At 38.4% G+C, this 18,821-nt stretch overlaps 3 protein-coding genes across 3 annotated transcripts; 2 read left to right on the top strand and 1 right to left on the bottom strand.

Annotated features, from left to right (window-relative positions):
• Nucleotides 1-602: 602 nt before the first annotated feature.
• Nucleotides 603-3,711, top strand: LOC149678357 (organic cation transporter protein-like). The gene is made up of 8 exons (XM_089836335.1): nucleotides 603-736; nucleotides 1,428-1,735; nucleotides 1,798-1,901; nucleotides 2,304-2,458; nucleotides 2,518-2,689; nucleotides 2,890-3,040; nucleotides 3,163-3,260; nucleotides 3,347-3,711. The coding sequence occupies exons 1-8, from the start codon at nucleotides 700-702 to the stop codon at nucleotides 3,579-3,581; spliced, it is 1,260 nt and encodes a 419-aa protein (XP_089692461.1). The 5' UTR covers nucleotides 603-699; the 3' UTR covers nucleotides 3,582-3,711.
• Nucleotides 3,712-4,000: 289 nt separating this feature from the next.
• Nucleotides 4,001-4,367, top strand: LOC149678356 (solute carrier family 22 member 15-like). The gene is made up of 2 exons (XM_089836336.1): nucleotides 4,001-4,159; nucleotides 4,224-4,367. Exons 1-2 carry the CDS (start codon nucleotides 4,001-4,003, stop codon nucleotides 4,365-4,367), a joined length of 303 nt encoding a protein of 100 aa, XP_089692462.1.
• A 1,634-nt stretch (nucleotides 4,368-6,001) lies between these two features.
• Nucleotides 6,002-10,268, bottom strand: LOC149678355 (uncharacterized). Its single transcript, XM_089836333.1, has 7 exons — nucleotides 10,079-10,268; nucleotides 9,940-10,006; nucleotides 9,664-9,825; nucleotides 9,412-9,586; nucleotides 8,647-8,873; nucleotides 8,287-8,582; nucleotides 6,002-6,481 (listed from the first exon to the last, which is right to left on the bottom strand). The coding sequence occupies exons 1-7, from the start codon at nucleotides 10,192-10,194 to the stop codon at nucleotides 6,232-6,234; spliced, it is 1,293 nt and encodes a 430-aa protein (XP_089692459.1). The 5' UTR covers nucleotides 10,195-10,268; the 3' UTR covers nucleotides 6,002-6,231.
• Nucleotides 10,269-18,821: the final 8,553 nt, after the last annotated feature.

Genomic DNA, 18,821 nt, shown 5'->3' with positions numbered 1-18,821 from the left:
AAGATAAGTTAGCATGTTAGGGGCAAAACAGGAGCCAAAATTTGATTTAATGTAAGAGGGCAGCTCAAGAGTACAAATCTGAAGCGGTGGCCACAGTGCCGAATTATCCACAAGGCACTGCTGGCACGTGCTTAGGGAACCAAGGGACAGGGGGACACCGATGATCACCCTTAAGCTCTCAGCGGCCATTTCGCACAGGGCCCTCGAACGCCTAGTGCCTAGGGGCCCCCGAGGGTGTTGATTCGACAATGAAGGAAAAACAAAGGCAGCACTTGTAGAGATTGTCCCCTTCATTTATTCCCTACTCAAATTGATACCAAAAACTAATTTCTATTCTCAATTTACCAAATTCAGTTATCTTTATTTTAGATGCTATCAGTACCCTTGAAACAATTTCATTTTAACTCTGTTATTTTCCGCTAGCCCTGGCACTAGAAAGCAGTTTTGATTCACGGCTGAGCAACTGAATAGCCAAAGGTATTCGCTTTGTTTTCCCCACAAACGATCTATAATTCTTTTTCATGGAAAACTCTATTTCCGTTTACCACTGAATTTCATTCCTATCAATGCGTACATGAAAACACCTGTTAGGTTTATAAGATTTACCTTGGTGAATACTTTTGCATTCGACGCGAAAACTGCTACCTTCGATCAAATGGGATATTTAGGTTTCATTTTACCATTACCTGGTTTCATTTTATGCCAAGAGTCGTACGCTTTAGCTCCTGTAAAATGGGTAAGTTATTCTTTTGCATTTTCAACAATCATTTGGTTTTAGAACAAAGAAAGATTTCATCCTTGTGTAGCTTTGCGCATGAAACATTACAGAGGGGGCTAAAAAATGTACTAAAAACAAGAGATTGGGTCACGTATTTAGCCAATCGTAGCACGTCGTATAATATTAGAGGCGAAAAATTCAACGTGTTTGTGAAAAATCTGTCAAAAATTATTTTCGTATTCTTAGAGTCGAAAATGTTCCTTAACATTTTGCCTTCAGTGCCACTGATTTCAAAGTTATGATTGGAGTGTTTAACGCATGATTCCTTAAATTTAATTAGCATTGTCTTTTAGTTCCTTGTGTTAATTAAGGGGTCATCCATGAAGCGCTCCAAAACAATTTGTAAACGGTGGCCCTTGGGGCAAAATGTGATTGGTCAAAGAACACCCCCATAATTTCTGACAGACCTTTCGGAAACACCCAGTATACTGACGTGTTAAGAGTTACAGCATACGTTTTCCTTCAAACTTTGTCGCCCATAGCCTTGACTTACAGGAGTGCGCTGTGCGCCACGTTTCCCATTTGATATTCTATTTCCGATCTATACTTTCGGCATTTTACTTATTTAGCCACAGATAATGTGACCCGAGTCTTGCTCAAGTGTTTTTATCTAAGATTCAACTAAATATTAGTTTTAATAAATACACAGAAGATTTACCACAAACAAAACCCTTGGACATTGTCGATGTTATTGGTGGATTTGGATCTTATCAAAAGCTATACACCCTCTGGATATGTTACTTGTCGTTATTCACCGCTCTAACGACAATGGGTATCGTTTTCATGACCCCTGAACTACAATACCAATGCGCGGATGCAGACTTCCAATCAGATGGTGTCAACCAGTGTTCAATAACAGTAAATTCGACGAATCCACATATTCAGATCATTAAAACCTGCAAATCTTGGATATATACATCGGATGTTTACGCTGAAGGATCCACCTTAACTGAGAAGGTAACCGAGTTAATTTAATGTAAAATCATAAACCCTCAAACGTTTATGAAACAATTTTTCAGTTTAATCTGGTTTGTGACCGAGAATGGTATATATCATTAGCAAGCTCTGTTCAACAAGCGGGAGATTTGCTTGCGGGACTTTCTGTGTCATATCTATCTGACAGGTAAAACATTTCTTGAGAAAATATTTCTTAACATATTTAAACCAAATCCTATAAATGATCCCAAAAAGATCCGTGGAAATCGAAGAGAAAAAATAGTAGTACCCACACATAACGGATGTAGGAAGGGGCGGGGTTTATATAAATCCACGCTTACAGTCACGTGACATAGACCAATCACTACTCCAGGAAATACAGTAACACTACTTCAAAATATAGTTCTTGAGACGCCCCCACATAACGCACTGTACATCCCATTAAAAACTAGGCACTTTTTTAAATTTTCGTCTGCTAAGTCAACTATTTCGTCAAAGCATCTTGTATTTAAGTCCCCCATGAATGCTTTACACGATCCAAGGTTTTACTTGAATGCCAGCACTTTAATATTTGACATTCCTTCTTTAGATTTGGAAGACGTCCAATATGCATTTTGAGTCTCATTCCGGGCGCATTTGCAGTAGTGATGTTTATTTTCGTCACTAAAGTCGAGTGGTTCATTGTTGCCAAGTTTCTTTACGGATTCACTGGTCTCTCAGCTAATTATTTAGCAATGGTTATAGGTAAAACTCTACAAACAAACGAGGCTTAACTCGGACCTTCTAACGAAAAAATTTGATAGTTATCGAGATGTCCGGAGAAAAATACAGAGGATTTTTGAGTATCATAGCAGTTACATTAGGATATTCACTCGGTTATACTTTACTGCCTGGCATATATTGGCTAATTCGAAACGAGCATCATTTTCATATTTTTGTCGCTGTCGTCTATGCTAGTCTCACTGTATTTTTTTGGTAAGTTTCACGATAGGGACAGTAGTGTTTAATCAAGGTCCTCAACGCCTTTCGCATAGGCGCTCGTTGAGCACAGTAACGATATGACTTGTAAACCCCACAAAGCCAAAACCTTGTGAGCGAAATGGAAATAGGTCATGTTACTGTTTTCTGTTAAAACTATTTTTTTACATATTCCTTGTAAATTTCCTGTCGATTAGGGCCATACCCGAGTCTCCACGATGGCTATTAGTGAAGGACAGACAAAAAGAATGCGCCGTTATTGTGAAACGAATTCAGAAGTTCAATGGAATCACCAAAAATCATTCTGACATTATAAGTGACTTGGAAAAGATCAGTCAACAAATAAAGGTTAGTTAGTGATATCCCTTCATTGACATCAACACGCCTCAAGAGTTTTGATCTAAATACCCGCTAAGTTTCATCCTTACACAGTAGTGTAGACGTGGAGATTTAATTACGCGTAATTTTAGGCACACAGTGCGTCATGCAAACGAACAGGGTCCAATTACACTGATCTATTCCGTGGAGTTGAAATGGTGAAACGCTCCTTAATTATGTTTTTTTGTTGGTGAGAAATTCGTTTCGAACAGATCCTTTCACATTACAATCTGGGTCGGACCAATGTATTTAATTTAAATTAATATAATTTTCTAGGTTTGTGGCTGGACTGATCTACCTGGGTGTTGGACTGACAGCCGAATCTCTGCCGGGAAATATGTTTTTGAACGTTTTTCTTCTGGCATTCATTGAACTGCCAAGTATGGGCTTTTGCTTAGTAACAGAACGATACTTTGGTCGTAAAACTCTACTGGTCAGTGGCTTCATAGTAACCGGCATCGTGTATTTCATAACTATTGCTGCTCCAACAGGCAAGGAACAGTTCCAATAATGGCTGCGTTCAACAATAACCCACCCCTTTGTAGCATTTATTTTGGCAATGCTACTTCGCAAGTTGTTGAACGAATTTTTGATGCGTTGTTCCGGTTCGATTAAAATGGCGTCTGCTTCAAAAAAGTACCAAGGCCTACCTAACTTCATTAAAATCTAAATCTCTTTTGAAAGCAAATTGATTTAGCTATTTTTTTGGCAATTTTAAAAATTTCCAGAATGTGACAAAAATTGTACTCAGTGCAGCACACTGAGAGTTGTTGAACGCTGCTCGACGCTAATATACCTTAGCTCTGATTCGGTGTTTGCCCATACCCAATTACGCTTGGCATTCGGCAATTCCGAATACCGACAATATGGTGCTGAATTTATGTAATAACATATTTTATATATGTAGATATCTACGCTGCTCAAATAACAATGGTTGTTCTTGGAAAATTCTTTGTGAATTCTAGTTTCAATTTTTTGTATCCATACACTCCAGAACTATTTCCTACGTCAATTAGGTCAACCGGGGTTGGAATCGCCGGTGGTTTTTCCAGTTTGGGTTCCGTCATTTCACCCTTCGTTTCGCAATTGGTAAAAACTAGTAGTTTGGTAAAAAGAACTAGAAGGCGCTTAATTGATCTTTTTTATTTAACAGATTGAAGCGACCAATTTATCAGTGGCCTTTGGTCTATTCGGAGTCCTCTCAATTCTCAGTGGAATTACCATAATATTTTTACCAGAAACGAAAAACAAACCCTTACCTGAAACGCTAGGAGATGTAAAACTTATAAAACCATAAAATTGATGCACTATTTTATATACTACAACCAAATGAAAACAGTAACAATACACGTAATTAACATACACCTGATATGTAGTTAAGACGTAGCATCCGGTATGTGCATCCAAAGACGTTAGATACGGCTTCAAATTTAGCAGTCCACCAAACGTCTTTGAATCCATTCGTCGGATGTTCCGTTCCGCCTTAAGACAAAAGTTGGTCAAACACCAGACTATTTTGTAATCGGCCCAGTTTGATGCTAGAAAATGGAGAAGAAATAGACCTTTTCGACGTAAAAATGGTCTATAATCGTATCAGAAGTGAGATGAGACTAGAAGTGAAGGGCTCTAGCATTGGTAATAGATCCTGGCATTAGTGAACAATAAGTGGATTCTATGCCGCTTCAATCGCGCCTACGCTAGAGAGAAAAAAAATTGGTCGAGTTCCAAAAATATTTCTTACCCCCTTCCCCTCATCCTAAAGCGGCGAAACACGGACGCGGGTGCTTGAATCTAGTTCGGCCGTCTACCACCGCGTCGAGTGTCTCACGTTTTGGAGGGGAAATTCTGAAACCGCCACTAGAGGGCCAAACGTTGGTGTCTTATCAAGAATATTCACTTTCGCCAAGTGAAGAATTTGGTTAGCTCAGTGCTTCTAGTCTCATCTCACTTCTGATCGTATTAAGTCCTTCATCCGACGTAGACCTCCAGCCATTGTGACCGAGAATTCCTCCCCCATTTTCTATCTTCACACCGGACTCTAACTGTTCCACGCTTCCTCCCGTCATCATCCTTGATTTTAACCCCGACCAATAGCCCGATGTTTGAAAAGGGCCAGTTTTTGACTGTTTCTATACTGACAGCGAATTTTTTTGAACTAAATAATTTTTAAATATGCCGTGATGGGCGTTCAAGCTTTCGGTATTTCAATTGTGTCACTTGTATGATCATTTAAAAAAATACTTGTGTAACCATGCGATTGTAATAAATTTTCCGTAATTTTAAACTACAGTGCTCGAGTAAAGCAATTTTTTTCATTTATTTATGGCCTATTACAAATTTTATCACCTGAAAATTACCGAGCCAAATTTTGCTAAAAAATCTGAACACTTATGTTATATTCACTATAACACTAAATATACTTCAAAGTTTAATTTCTTTGGTAAATTTAACGAGTGGTTTTATTTCTAAACTCACCATCGCTACTAATAAAAGAATTAGGCTTCAAGACGGCAACCGAATCCCTATTGAGCCTAACCTAACCTAAGCCTAATCAAAAATGTGAAATTAGTTCACAACGAACACAAAAAGAAGTATGATCCAAGATTGTATTTTCAACTTACATTGACATCGAATAATTTCTAGACCTCCTTAATAGTAACGACGGTCCATTTTACAAATCCCAAGGTAATTAAAGACATTTATAATTTAAAAAAAAAAATTCCAAACCGTCATCACTATCCAAGGCTTAAAAAGTCTAACTTTAAACGTTAACCATGTAGTAGAGAATTAATTCGCAACGCTTTTGTACATTAAACCGCAAACTCTGAAATGAGCTGGCTATTTACCAAAAAAAAAACCGTTAGCTCAGTCTGGCGCACTTGATGAACACTACTTTCTTTCTATACGAATATTGTGCATTGATACGATTCGTTAGATTGTAGAGGTAAATGCACAGAAGCTTTATTCGATAAAAAAAATCCAAAAGTTGATGAATTTCGAATTTTGGACATTGGACCTTGAGTTTTATCGACGTAAAAAGTTTCGAAAATCATGCCGTTTTCCATTTACAATTTCCACGGAGTAATTTTCTTAGAGTGATAATAAAACTTGCTTTAAAATTGCCTTAAACACATCTAATTCTAACACCTTCAATTTTGGATTCAGTGAGACTGACCATAATAACGGGCCAAACTATTCTTTCTCATAAGATTTACACAAATACAAAATATGGAAATAAACATGGCAAGGACCGAAGACAGGAACAAAATCGTAAATGTTCCACTTAAATTTTTGAAAGCCAGTTTGAAATCCTTAGTGACCGTTTCTTGCCAGACATTCTTGAAGTACACGACGTATTTGCAGTTATGAAACAGGTAAACAAATGTCTTCGTTTCGAATATATTCATGAGCCTATAATATTTCATTAGGGAAGTATATAACCTCAGTAAGTTCTACCAGGGATAGATTTAAATTTAGAAGTAGGAATGGAGAACGGTTAGTATTTACTAAAGTCCGACTCATAGCCCAGTATAGAGTCCCTCCCTCCAACCCGTAACGCAAATTTTAAATTATCTTTTTGGCTCACTTAAACTACGTTTTGATGACGTTGCTGACGGGGACGGCGAAAATTACGCAATTCCTTATTACCTCTGTCGCTATGACCCGCCTCTTCTTTCATACCCCTCCGTCCCGTGGAAGGGGTCCGGGACTTTGACGCGCGCCCTGTACTCCATTCCTACTTCTAAAATTAAATCTATCCCTGATTTCGTTAAAAAAATCTAAGTAGTTTCAATAGCCTAGTAATAAAACGGTACTATCCCATAGAACCGAATTCCCAATGGACCGAAATCCCATTCGACCGAATATCCCGCAATGATTTTAGATTTCCAGCCCAATGGCTATATTCCCGATGGACCGAAATCCCAATCGTCCGAATATGCCCCCAAAAATACATGAATATAACTTGAAACACTGTGGCCGTCAGCGATTCGGTGGTGTAGTGGATACGATGTTGGACTGCGAAGCGATAGCTTGTTGGTTCGAATCTCCGAAAGGTATGTTAATAATATTGAAAGTAAATGTTTCGTGATACTAATTATAACGCTCACTTTCATTCCTTTCAAGGCAAGAGATATATAGAATTAATAAACTAATTGTGCTTAAAATGAAGTAGAGTCTTAATGGTAGTTCCATCAATGTCTTTAAATTCTAAATTAAAATTTTAATTTTTTGGTTTCGGGTGGGTTGGGTTGGGTTGGGTTAGGTTAGGTTAGGTTAGGTTAGGTTAGGTTGGGTTAGATTAGGTTTGGTTTGGTTAGGTTTGGTTTGGTTCCAATAATTCGTTGACACCTTTTCCAAAATATGCGCCTTTTAATTAGCTACCACCTTTTCCAAAATATTCTCCCTTTAAATAGCTACCACCTTTTCCAAAACATTCTCCTCTTAATTAGCTGCCACCTTTTCCAAAATATCCTCCTATTAATTAGCTGCAACCTTTTCCAAAACATTATCCTACTAATTAGCTACCAACTTTTCCAAAACATTCTCCTATTAATTAGCTGCCACCTTTTCCAAAATATGCTCCTTTTAATTAGCTACCACCTTTTCCAAAATATTCTCCCTTTAAATAGCTACCACCTTTTCCAAAACATTCTCCTATTAATTAGCTGCCACCTTTTCCAAAAGATTTTCCTATTAATTAGCTGCCACCTTTTTCAAAATATTCTCCTATTAACTAGCTGCAACCTTTTCCAAAACATTCTCCTACTAATTAGCTGCCACCTTTTCCAAAACATTCTCCTACTAATTAGCTGCCACCTTTTCCAAAATATTCTCCTATTAATTAGCTGAAACCTTTTCCAAAACATTCTCCTACTATTTAGCTGCCACATTTTCCAAAATATTCTCCTTTTAATTAGCTACCACCTTTTCTAAAATATTCTGAAGAAACTAATTTCACTAAAAATTATTAAAAAATAAACCACAAAAACAGTTACCTTTAAGCATAGATTTTAGTCCCATTGGACAGAATTCAAAATCCGCCAAAGTGCGGTATTTTTCGGTCGAATGGGACGGTTTCGGTCGAATGGGACGGTTTCGGTCGAATGGGACGGTTTCGGTCGAATGGGAATTCGGTCGTATGGGAGACAAGCAATAAAACATTTGAGCGCCTTCGTAGTATTTCATTTTTTTTAAATCTGTGGACAAACACTCACCCAATGTTAATTATTTCAGAAACTGATGAAGACAAATTCCTGTCTATAAGGAAAGAGTAATCCATTTCGAAAAAGTGTTTTCTTGAAAAATAGATCGTAATCTCTCCGATTTTTGCTTCGCTCAAGGGAATGCACGATGCCATCTCGTATATTAAACCATTTGCAATCAAAAACGTGTTTCCACGAGAAATTTCCTCGTATACTTCAAGGTCAATCATTTCAACTACGTCACTAAAGTACGACAGCTTCTCGTCAATTGTTTTAGCAATTTCTTTTATTGTTGGATCCCTACGAGCCTGTGACAACGAAATGGTACAATGACTTTTTTATTGTTTTAATTGCGATTTTCAATTAACATACTCGTTCCTTTATCAATAAATGTTCTCCAGAATTGTACAATATTTTTGGGGTGACACTCCGGTGTTGTAATATATCTGTAAGTTGATCAACTTTCAAATATTGGATTGTTGTGGCATCGGCTTTGAAAGAACTGCATATATGCCAATAAACAATGCTCATGGCGGATAACCAAAATGCAAACAAAATTCGTAATGAAGTCAGGTTCACTGTCGAAATGATAGGAATTTCTGGAAAATCAAATACCAAGTTGTATGAAAAAGTTAATAGATATAGTGATATGATTATTGACAAAAATGCGCAGCTGGAGGCACATTTAACGGCAAAAATTGAAAATTCTAAAGTAACAAAAGTTTGTTGGGGGTTTAAAAACTGTCCTGAAAGATAGGAGTGAACGCTTACTTCTATGCAATTAGTACCCAACAATTACAAGGATACTCTCCATGGATTCGCGTCGAAAAGAACTGAACTGAGTCCCTGTTGACATGGGGATGGCACGAAATCTGAGAGAAATAGGCGTGGTAACTGCAGAACAGCTCAGGTCCAGTGGGACGATTGAAAATGGGGGAGGAATACTCGGAAAAATGTCACATGAATCAGGTAGACCGGTCCCCATTCTTCCGAGTATTCCTCCGCTATTTTATAGCGTCCCACCGGACCTGAGCTGTTACACAATTAGCGGTTTCGCATTCTCCCCACATCATCCTTGGTTGCCTTATGGTAATTGCTCATGTCAAGTCCATTTATAGCTACACTAAAAATACTTACCCTTTTGAATTAATGGTAATATTAAGAGCATAGAGTCCGAGATGACTTGAGAAATGCACTTTCTATATGACCCATGTTTTAGAGGTCTCGACTTGATAGCGTATTTATGGATAATCGAAACAGATAACATAAATACCGATACAATAATTGCAGCTAGTACAATAGTCAATAAAACCTAGAACCGAAGAACATTGTTGGACATATTTTTTAGAAAATTATATTTATTATCGAAGTTAAATTTCAATAACTCACTGGTAGTTCCACCGGTATATTGGTCACATTATGGTTTTCTTTAACTTTCGGAGTGCCAGATATTACTAATGTTGTTGATGACCATACTACGGTGCTGAACTGATAGTGTTTCCAGTAATTAGTCAACCAATTATCTACTGGTACTAAGAAAACATCCGACTCCTAAAATAAAACAATTACTTAATTAACAAGATAATGAAGTTAAGACCCTGAATGTGATCAGCGTAAATTGATCATGGACGTGGTGAAGGAAAGTAAATCGTACTGAGGACTTACTTCTCCTATTCTTCCTTTTCCATCGTACAAAGAAAGGTCTTCGACGGACAACTCTTCGATTTTGGTGCTGAACTCGTAGGAGGAATAAACCAATCATTAGGCTTGGCGTTATTTTTTATGTTGACGTTGTTAAGCGTACAAAAAAAGTATAGAAAGTGTTTCAGCAACAAAAGGCATTTTGCAATAGAATGTTGAAATACAGGGTGTATCTGAAGATACACCCTGTATATTGAGATAAGACAGCAAGACCGCCATATTCACAAGTCTATAGAAATTTTAATTGTTTTTGATGCATGGTGTGTTTTAGGTTAGATTAGGTTTGGTTAGAGTTAGATTAGGTTAGGTTAGAGTTAGATAAGGTTTGGTTAGGGTTAGATGAGGTTTGGTTAGAGTTAGATAAGGTTTAGTTAGTGTTGTGGTGGATACAATAAATAGACTTAGTTTAATTTAAAAGAGTTTTATTACATATTTAAAATCTAACCTCTCAGTGAGGTAGTCACAAACTAAGTGCCCGTTCCGTCCTTTCTTGTTTAGGAAGCCCCTAGCCACCTAGCGGTATAAGTTATAACTAATACCCAGTTACGCCATCTAGACAATCTCGTATGATCTATTTCTATATATACAACATCTTTCTTTTCCTTAAAAATTTTAAGTTATACTAAGGGTTTTAAGTTATACGACATCCAACATCTTTCTTTTTCCCAAAAGTGTTAAGTTATACAACATCTTATCTACAAGATAATCCGATATCATTCCTAGTTGCTTGTATACATACAATACTAATAAATCATTGTTATTATCATTAAATGTACGCCGGAGATTAGTTAATCTTGGAAACGGATCGGTATTTTGGGTATGCGGCCGGACCGTGTAGGGGGGAACGGATGAGAATGAGATGGTGGTCCTGTCACTGTGAAAGGATGTTCTGATGTTGTCCTTTGTGGTGTCAATTTGGTAAATGTTTGTAAAGGTAGACAAGGTGAGTTGCTTTGATGAGTCAGTGGCGCAATATTCTGTGCTGCTAAGTGTTGCGGTCGATGATGCATTTGCAAAGTAGACTGTTGAGATGGAGTCTTAGTCAGTTCAGGAGGTTGGTATAATGGTAAGGTACCCAGTGTTGTTTCACTAGGTTGAGTTTGTACTGGAGCTGTTGTAGTTGGTGTTTGATTTAGAGTCGTCCCAGGGGGAGGTATCGAAGCTGTTGAGTAGGTTGTTGTTGTTGTTGTTCTTGAAAGCGGTGGAGTAGCGTTTGAGTGGGTTATAGTCGTAGCAGGAATCGATGTCGAAGCTGGTGAGTTGATTGTGTTTATTGCAGGAAGCGATGGTGTTGTGGTGGGTAGTGATGCTATTGTTCGCATTAACGTTGCCGACAATGTGGACGAAGGAGTATGGCCTGATGAAGTTAGTGTAGTAAGAGGAGAAGATAAGGGTTCCGTTTTTAATTTTAATTGGGTTCTGGTACGACGAAAGATTTGGTGACGGTCTGTACGAATATTATAAGAATGTGGTTCAGACGCTCTAGAGATAATTGTTGCTGGCAACCAATTACGATGGCTGTCGTAATATCTCACTCTTGTTCCGGGTTGTAGAGGAGGGAGATTTCCCTTGAAATCTTATTAGCGTGTTCGACCATGGCATCTTGTCTTTCTTGCAATATTTTGCGTTCTTTAGCTGTAGAATAGCGAGGTAGTAGTGATTTATAATTAGTTGTTACGCATGTACGTAGGCGCCTTCCCATGAGCATTTCAGCGGGAGATGGTAATGAGCCGCGAGGTGTAGAATTATGAGTCAGGATAACATATTGCAAGTCCTTGTTGGCCGGTTTTGTCTTGATTATTGAATTTTTTATGGTTTGAACCATTCTCTCAACAAACCCATTTGATTGAGGATAGTGTGGTGATGAAGTTATGTGAATGGTTCCCCATTGCTCCAAAAAGTGTTTAAATTGAGCCGAATTATAAGGTGGACCGTTATCGGACACAAGCCGTTGGGGTGCACCATGTCGTGCAAATACTTGATTTAGAAAGTTTATAACGTGGTTGGATGTGCTTTGAGTTAATTCCTTGACCTCCACAAATTTAGAATAATAATCGGCGAGTATGATATATGTACTGGAATTGACATGAAATAAGTCTGTTGCAACCATTTCCCAGGGTAGTGACGGAATTGGGTACGGTGTCATAGGCATGGCGCGATTGACTGCACCTTTAGTACCGCAAACATCGCAAGCTTGTATATATGTTGTTATATCAGTGTGCATTCCCGGCCAAAAATTGTTCAATTTAGCAACCGCAACGCAAGCGTTAATTCCTTGGTGAGCGCCGTGAACTTCTCGAATAACTTCTGATCGTAGTTCTTGTGGCACCACCAAGGTGTGACCTTTGTAGATTAAATCCTGGTCAATATGCAACTCGTCTTGGAAAGGCCAATAATGCTTCAGTTGTGTTGAGAGTTGTTTCGATGTTTTAGGCCAGGAGGTGTGAATAAAAGTCATAATTTCTTTCAAGTCTGGATCGTTCGCCGTGGCAGTTCGGAAGTGGTCTTGTTGCTTGGGCAACAGTGTCGAAAGGGCGTAAACTGTTGCTGAAGGGCCCTCCAAGAGATCAGTATTAACTAATGTATGAGGTTGTGGCGATCTAGAGAGCATGTCAGCAATGTACAGCTGAGATCCGGGTACATATACAAGTTCCATCTGGTACCGGAAGAGACGCATTGTCAATCTCTGAAGTCTAGGAGTAAGGAGATGAATGGGTTTTTTGAGAATAGCCAAGAGTGGGTTGTGATCAGTTTGTACAGTAAATTTAGTGCAAGCTACATAGTAATTGAAATGTTCACAGGCAAATACAATGGCTAGTAATTCTTTTTCTATTTGCGAATAACGAGATTGAGTCGGAGTTAAGGTGGTAGAAGCATATTCTACTGGTTTCCCTTCTTGTAATAATACTGCACCCAGTCCCGTTAGGCTAGCGTCAACGGATAATGTTATTGGTTTAGATGAGTCAAAATAGGCAAGGACTGGAGCTGATGAAGCGAGTCGTTTAAGAGAGTCGAAATGTTGCTGATGTTCCTCTTCCCATTGATATATGACATCCTTCTTAAGCAAGAGGCGAAGGGGAACGGTATCATCATTGACTCCTGGTAGAAATCTTGTGATATAATTTATCATTCCCAGGAAGCTCTGAAGAGCTTTTTTATCCTTCGGAGGTGGTAGAGAACAAATAGCTCCCACTTTTGCGGGATCGACTTCAACACCATCAGAGGTTACAATATGGCCCAAGTAGGTTGCCCGATTGACTGCCAGTGACATTTTTCTCGTACCAAAACATAGGTTGTTTTCAAGGGCTCGTTGAAATACCTTAATTAACGATATTTTATGAGTAGGGAGATCTACGTCGGATATTAGAAAATCGTCAGTCGAAATTTGTACTTGTGGAAATTCTTCGATTGGAAATATAGTTCGTAAAGTTCGTTGACAAACCTCGGAGCCCGTGACCAATCCATTGGGGTAACGTAAATATCGGAAACGCCCATAAGGAGTAGCAAAAGTGCATAATTGAGAGCTGGCTTCCGATAGTTGAATATGCCAAAAGGCACTTTGAACGTCTAGTACGGTAAAGACGGTCTTCCCGGATAATGAGGCGAAGATCTCCTGCGTCGTAGGTAAAGGGAACGGCTCTCGTTTAATTGAAGAATTTAATTTTCTTGGATCCATACATATACGCACAGCAATGGGTTCATGGGCTTGTCTCGGCTTTGGGGTCACCACCATGGGATGAACCCATTCAGAAGGTCCCGATACCGGAGTGATAATAGCTAGTTTCAACATTCGATCGAGCTCTTGACGCACAGGTTCGCGTAAGGCGTGAGGTATCTTGTGAGCGGCGCTAATCGATGGAGTCGGATAAGGTTTTAATTTAATGTCGTGTATTCCCGGTAGTTTGCCCACTTTGTCAAAAAGTGTATGATATTGCTGGGCTATTTCTTCTACGGTATGCTGGACCGCGGTATGTGGGGTTGGCGTAAGTGTTGAGACAGATTTCACTTGGGTTTGAGGTGGAGGGAACTGATGATGTTCAATTATACCAAGTTGTTGAGCAGCTGCCGCACCAAGGATAGGAGTTCGATCTTGAGTAGTTACGTAGAATGTAAACTGACCGAGAGCTATAGACGAAGAACAACTGGCATCCATCATACCAAGAATGGGTACTTGATGTCCGGAATAGGCCTTTATTTTATAAATAGGCTGTCGCAAAAGTGGACGGGTAGCATGAGGTAATGAATCATAGATCTTCTGAGATATAATATTCACTTGCGAGCCCGTGTCAATTTTAAATACAAGCGGTAAATCACAGAGCAATAGTTGATCATGGATCATATCATCACTAGCGGGGAGTGTAGAATACGTATCGATACTATCCAATTCTTGATGTAGAGTTAGGCAATAACAAACTTGAAGTTGCCGTTCTATTGCATGAAGTGATTGCATAATGTTGGCATCAGCTGTTTCTGGACCATTATGGCCACCGTTTTGACTCATGACTTGTGCATGGCGTGTTGCTATTTCCTCGGCTTGACATAATTTCACGGCAGTATCCAAAGTGAGATTAGGGGTAGCTAATAAATCTTTGCGAAGCTTCTCGTTTCTAATGCCACATACTATTTGCGTAGCTATTAATGAATCCGTTAAAGTTAAAAATTCGCAGCCTTGGGCCTTGGTCCTTAAATCAGTGACGAATTGATCGATAGATTGATTGGGAACTTGTTTAGTTTGTAGAAAGTTGTAACGGAGATATGTCAGGTTCTTATAAGGTTGGTAATAATCGTCAAAAGCTTTGATAATTACCGCTAATGTGCGAGCGTCGTCTTGTTCGTTAATTGGTAGAGTATTGTATAGCCGACGTCCAGGAAGGCCCACAATATGCAGAAAAGTCGCTCGTTGTGTTGCTATAGTTTCAGCGTGTAGTTTAGTTGCAGCGACGTAAATAAGAAAACTCTCCATATATTCAGCCCATGATGTAGCTGGATCAGAGCCGGGTTCAAACTCAGGTGGGACTTTGAAGGACGCCATGATGAGCGTAGGATCGTAGAATTTTTTGAGGTTACTTTCACGTTATTAATAACATCCCACCTCTATCACCATGTTGTGGTGGATACAATAAATAGACTTAGTTTAATTTAAAAGAGTTTTATTACATAATTAAAATCTAACCTCTCAGTGAGGTAGTCACAAACTAAGTGCCCGTTCCGTCCTTTCTTGTTTAGGAAGCCCCTAGCCACCTAGCGGTATAAGTTATAACTAATACCCAGTTACGCCATCTAGACAATCTCGTATGATCTATTTCTATATATACAACAGTTAGGGTTAGATTAGGTTTGGTTAGAGTTAGATAAGGTTTAGTTACGGTTAGATAAGGTTTGGTTAGGGTTAGATTAGGTTTGGTTAGAGTTATATTAGGTTTGGTTAGAGTTAGATAAGGTTTGGTTAGAGTTGGATAAGGTTTGGCTAGGGTTAGATTAGGTTAGGTTAGAGTTAGATTAGGTTAGGTTAGAGTTAAATAAGGTTTGGTCAGGGATAATTTACGATAAGGTTAGTGTTATGGTTAGGTTAATTCTTCGGTTATAAGTTGTTACGGTTAGGTTATATTTTATTATGGTTAGGTTATAGTTTATTATGGTTAGGTTATAGTTTATTATGGTTAGGATATAGTTTAATTGTTATGATTGGGTTATAGATTGTTAGGATTAAGGTATTCTACAGTAAAACTTCAGCGGTTCAGAAACGTGTATTTTGGAACAATTAGTTCGTCCATGCTACTGCGACTAGAAATTCCTAAAAGTTGAAACGCTTAGTTTTGTACCTAATGTTCAGCAGTTTTCCAATGTACGATGCTGTTTCTTTACAATATTGTCCCATAGGGTGCTCCATTGCAGCCTAATTTGAAAAATAAAACCGTATTTAACATAATGCAATACATTTCACGAATCCGTCTTATTCCCGATGAGGCTTAATGAACAAGGGTTCAAATCCAATTGTAGCAGACGAAATGAATTCGATTAGAATTTAAAGGTATCTCACCCCAATAGCTCCAAAGGTTAAACTCATATTGTTCCTATTAGGCATCCTTCTAGGATAAAAATATGACTTGCATAATTGTGACGTCACGTTCAGCTTTTTTAGTGCGTGGCGGCCATTAACAGAAGTGACTGTTTCTATGGTAACAATGGCAACGGTAGCTAGCCCTATAAAATAATTTTTCAATATGTTTATGCTTCTTTAAACATTATAAAGTCCTATAGTACAGTAATTGATTTATATCTGGTGGAAAGTAGTTATTTGGTTAATTGAAGAGGCATGCTCTTATGCTTTATGAGATTGTTAAAACCTACGCCAAGGCAGAAAACCACAAAAACAATATTCTGACTAGCAACCAAAGTTCATGAATAGAAATAATAAATACACTTTATTGAAGCGCCCTATGAGAGACCCCGGTCATTTACCCTCAGAATAGTGTCGACCCCCTCTGCGTATTATTACTTTAACGACCGTAGCACAGGGAGCATGCGTAAATAGCCTCAATCTAGTAGCCGATACTACCAAGAAATAACGTTTGGATCGCCACCATAGAGTACTTTTTTTCTATAAGCCTTTAACCTCAAGAAAGCTCTTCTATAATTTCTTGGTTCGTGTAGATGTAGAGAGAAGGGTCGTTTGTTTCTCATTTTACATACAAGGCTGAGAACTGTGAACGAAGTATACTTTTGGTTTCTATCTATGAACTTTTGCTAGAATTTAACGTTCCCCATTAGTTATTTCTGTATCTTGTGTTTTCATTGACTAATTCCACTCAAACCTTGAAGATCCTACCCTAAAAAAATTCGGTGGCTTGATAAAATTTGCATTACGTGTAATTATTACAAAATAACTACCGCACTTAATCATCAAGAGGATACGGAAATTTTTCTTAAGAGTTAATTATAATTAATAAAGCCAAAACCAAGGTTAAGTGTCCCTACCTGTTCAAGTTGGATTCCACAGCTTTCCGACACAAAAATTGAGTTCTAACCGCAAACGCCCGACTATCTTGGTAGCTTTAAAATAATGATCTATATTCAAGCGGGCATCGATCTAGCAATTGGTGCGTCAAAAGCAAATACATATAAAGGAAGTAACTGGACAAGACTGTAGTAGTAACTAAGTTCTTTGGTCGAGCAATAAGAGCTCTATTATGTTACTAGCTAAGCTACCCTAAGAAAGTGGAAACCGTGAAGAGTTTCCTATCTTTGTAGACACTAAACACTCAGGTTGTTACTTTGAAACAATTTTTTTTCACAACTTTCAAATTCAATAAAACAATTCTTATTTGAGGATTGTTAAATAAAGCTGCAATGTTACAGGCGTCTAAAATATAACGTTCTTTACAGGCTTAATGGCTAGGGGTTCGCCTGCGTCCCAACATTGAGAAGAACTCAACCAAAGTACTTCTAATGAAGCTTTCTCCAAGTATTACCGGGAGTACATAGGTTTTAGGACTGTGCGAATAGTGATTTTTCAAACCAAATCGAATAGTAAATCTCTTATTCATAATCCGAATCGAGTACTCTGTCAAACGAATTAGCTTGAAGTGATATGTAGTTTATTAGGGAGAAGGTATAAATTCGCGCCACATTTCCAGCTTTATCTCCATTCCAAACGTAGGTCCGGAGTTAATCCCCGCCTCTTAATAACAACCAGCATTGAAAACCCACGTCAGCGCGACGCGAATGACGAAAATTACAGTCATATTTTCCGACTGAGGAGAGGCGAAATAGCCCGGTGGCCTCCTTTTACGCCCCCCTTGTATTATGAAAGGGGGATTGAGACTATGGCGCGCGAATACTTAGTTATCTTACACCTTCTCCCTAATAAACTAGATATCACTTCTTGGAGTTAGTTAATCAAATGTATATAAAATTAGAATACTTTTGGTATGATTTTTACAAACTGTCTCACATTCTGTTATTTCCATTTGCTATTGGTAGTACCGTTTAATCACCTTAGCTTCTTTGGGAAAATGAAGTTTCTGTCGATCTGGGCGCGTATTTATTTAAGGGTATCGATCCATTTGTACAATGTTAGAACATTGCTAAAAATTAAATATTTACTATAAATAGACACGAAAATAATCTATACAATTCTGTCGTATTGTTTCTATGATTATATAGATTACTAGCCGTTACCCGCGGCGTCGCTCGCGTGTAATAAGAACTTCCATCTAAAATGATATAAAGAATGTGTAGATTTTACTGATGACTAATATTTTTGTGGCACCCTAGAAGCGAAGGCACTCGGCACAGTCCGTCAGCCCGTCGGGATATTTTTTATTACTTTTCAGGCGGACATTAAGGGTTTTTAAGTTTTTGGCCGCCATTTAAAAAGATGGCAACAAATCGAACCCAAAATACCATCCAGCCCGTCTATAGGTTAAAGGAAACCATTGTACTAAATATTTGTGAAATCGGTTGGAACGCGCGGACTTTATTGCATAGAGAATATTTTTTACATTTCTGGGCGCCATTTTAAAAGATGGCGAAAAATCGAACCCGAAAGACCATTCAGCCCGTCTTAAGGTTAAAGCAAACCAGTGTACTAAATATTTGTGAAATCGGTTGAAACGCGCGTACTTAATTGCATAGAGAAGATTTTTTACATTTCTGGGCGCCATTTTTTAAGATGGCGGCGGATTGGAAAAATCTTTCTTAGTACGCGCCTACTACTTATGAGTAACGTTCCTGCAAATTTTCAGCCTTCTAGGGCAAGCGGTTTGGGCTGGGCGTTGATTATCTGTCAGTCTGTCAGTCAGTCAGTCAGTCAGTCAGTCAGTCAGGACTTTGATTTATATAGA

The sequence above is a fragment of the Phalangium opilio genome, unplaced genomic scaffold (genome assembly GCF_054372755.1).
Source record: "Phalangium opilio isolate 3A_F unplaced genomic scaffold, DU_Popi_V2 ptg000042l_1, whole genome shotgun sequence".
In the NCBI taxonomy this organism is placed as follows: domain Eukaryota; kingdom Metazoa; phylum Arthropoda; class Arachnida; order Opiliones; family Phalangiidae; genus Phalangium; species Phalangium opilio.
The sequence above is the reverse complement of the archived record's forward strand: the minus strand, read 5'-3'. Positions and strand labels throughout refer to the sequence as shown.

What these genes read in the sequence shown, in the direction of transcription:
- LOC149678357 (XM_089836335.1), top strand. Translation starts at nt 700, where the DNA reads ATGCCAAGAGTCGTACGCTTTAGCTCCTGTAAAATGG. An exon ending in GATCCACCTTAACTGAGAAG is followed by an intron (nt 1,736 to 1,797) that starts GTAACCGAGTTA and finishes ACAATTTTTCAG; the next exon opens with TTTAATCTGGTTTGTGACCG. An exon ending in TTATTTAGCAATGGTTATAG is followed by an intron (nt 2,459 to 2,517) that starts GTAAAACTCTAC and finishes AAAATTTGATAG; the next exon opens with TTATCGAGATGTCCGGAGAA.
- LOC149678355 (XM_089836333.1), bottom strand. Translation starts at nt 10,194, where the DNA reads ATGGCGGTCTTGCTGTCTTATCTCAATATACAGGGTGTATCTTCAGAT. An exon ending in ATTTATTGATAAAGGAACGA is followed by an intron (nt 8,583 to 8,646) that starts GTATGTTAATTG and finishes TCGTTGTCACAG; the next exon opens with GCTCGTAGGGATCCAACAAT. An exon ending in TCTGAAATAATTAACATTGG is followed by an intron (nt 6,482 to 8,286) that starts GTGAGTGTTTGT and finishes GAAATATTATAG; the next exon opens with GCTCATGAATATATTCGAAA.
- LOC149678356 (XM_089836336.1), top strand. Translation starts at nt 4,001, where the DNA reads ATGGTTGTTCTTGGAAAATTCTTTGTGAATTCTAGTTTCAATTTTTTG. An exon ending in CACCCTTCGTTTCGCAATTG is followed by an intron (nt 4,160 to 4,223) that starts GTAAAAACTAGT and finishes TTTATTTAACAG; the next exon opens with ATTGAAGCGACCAATTTATC.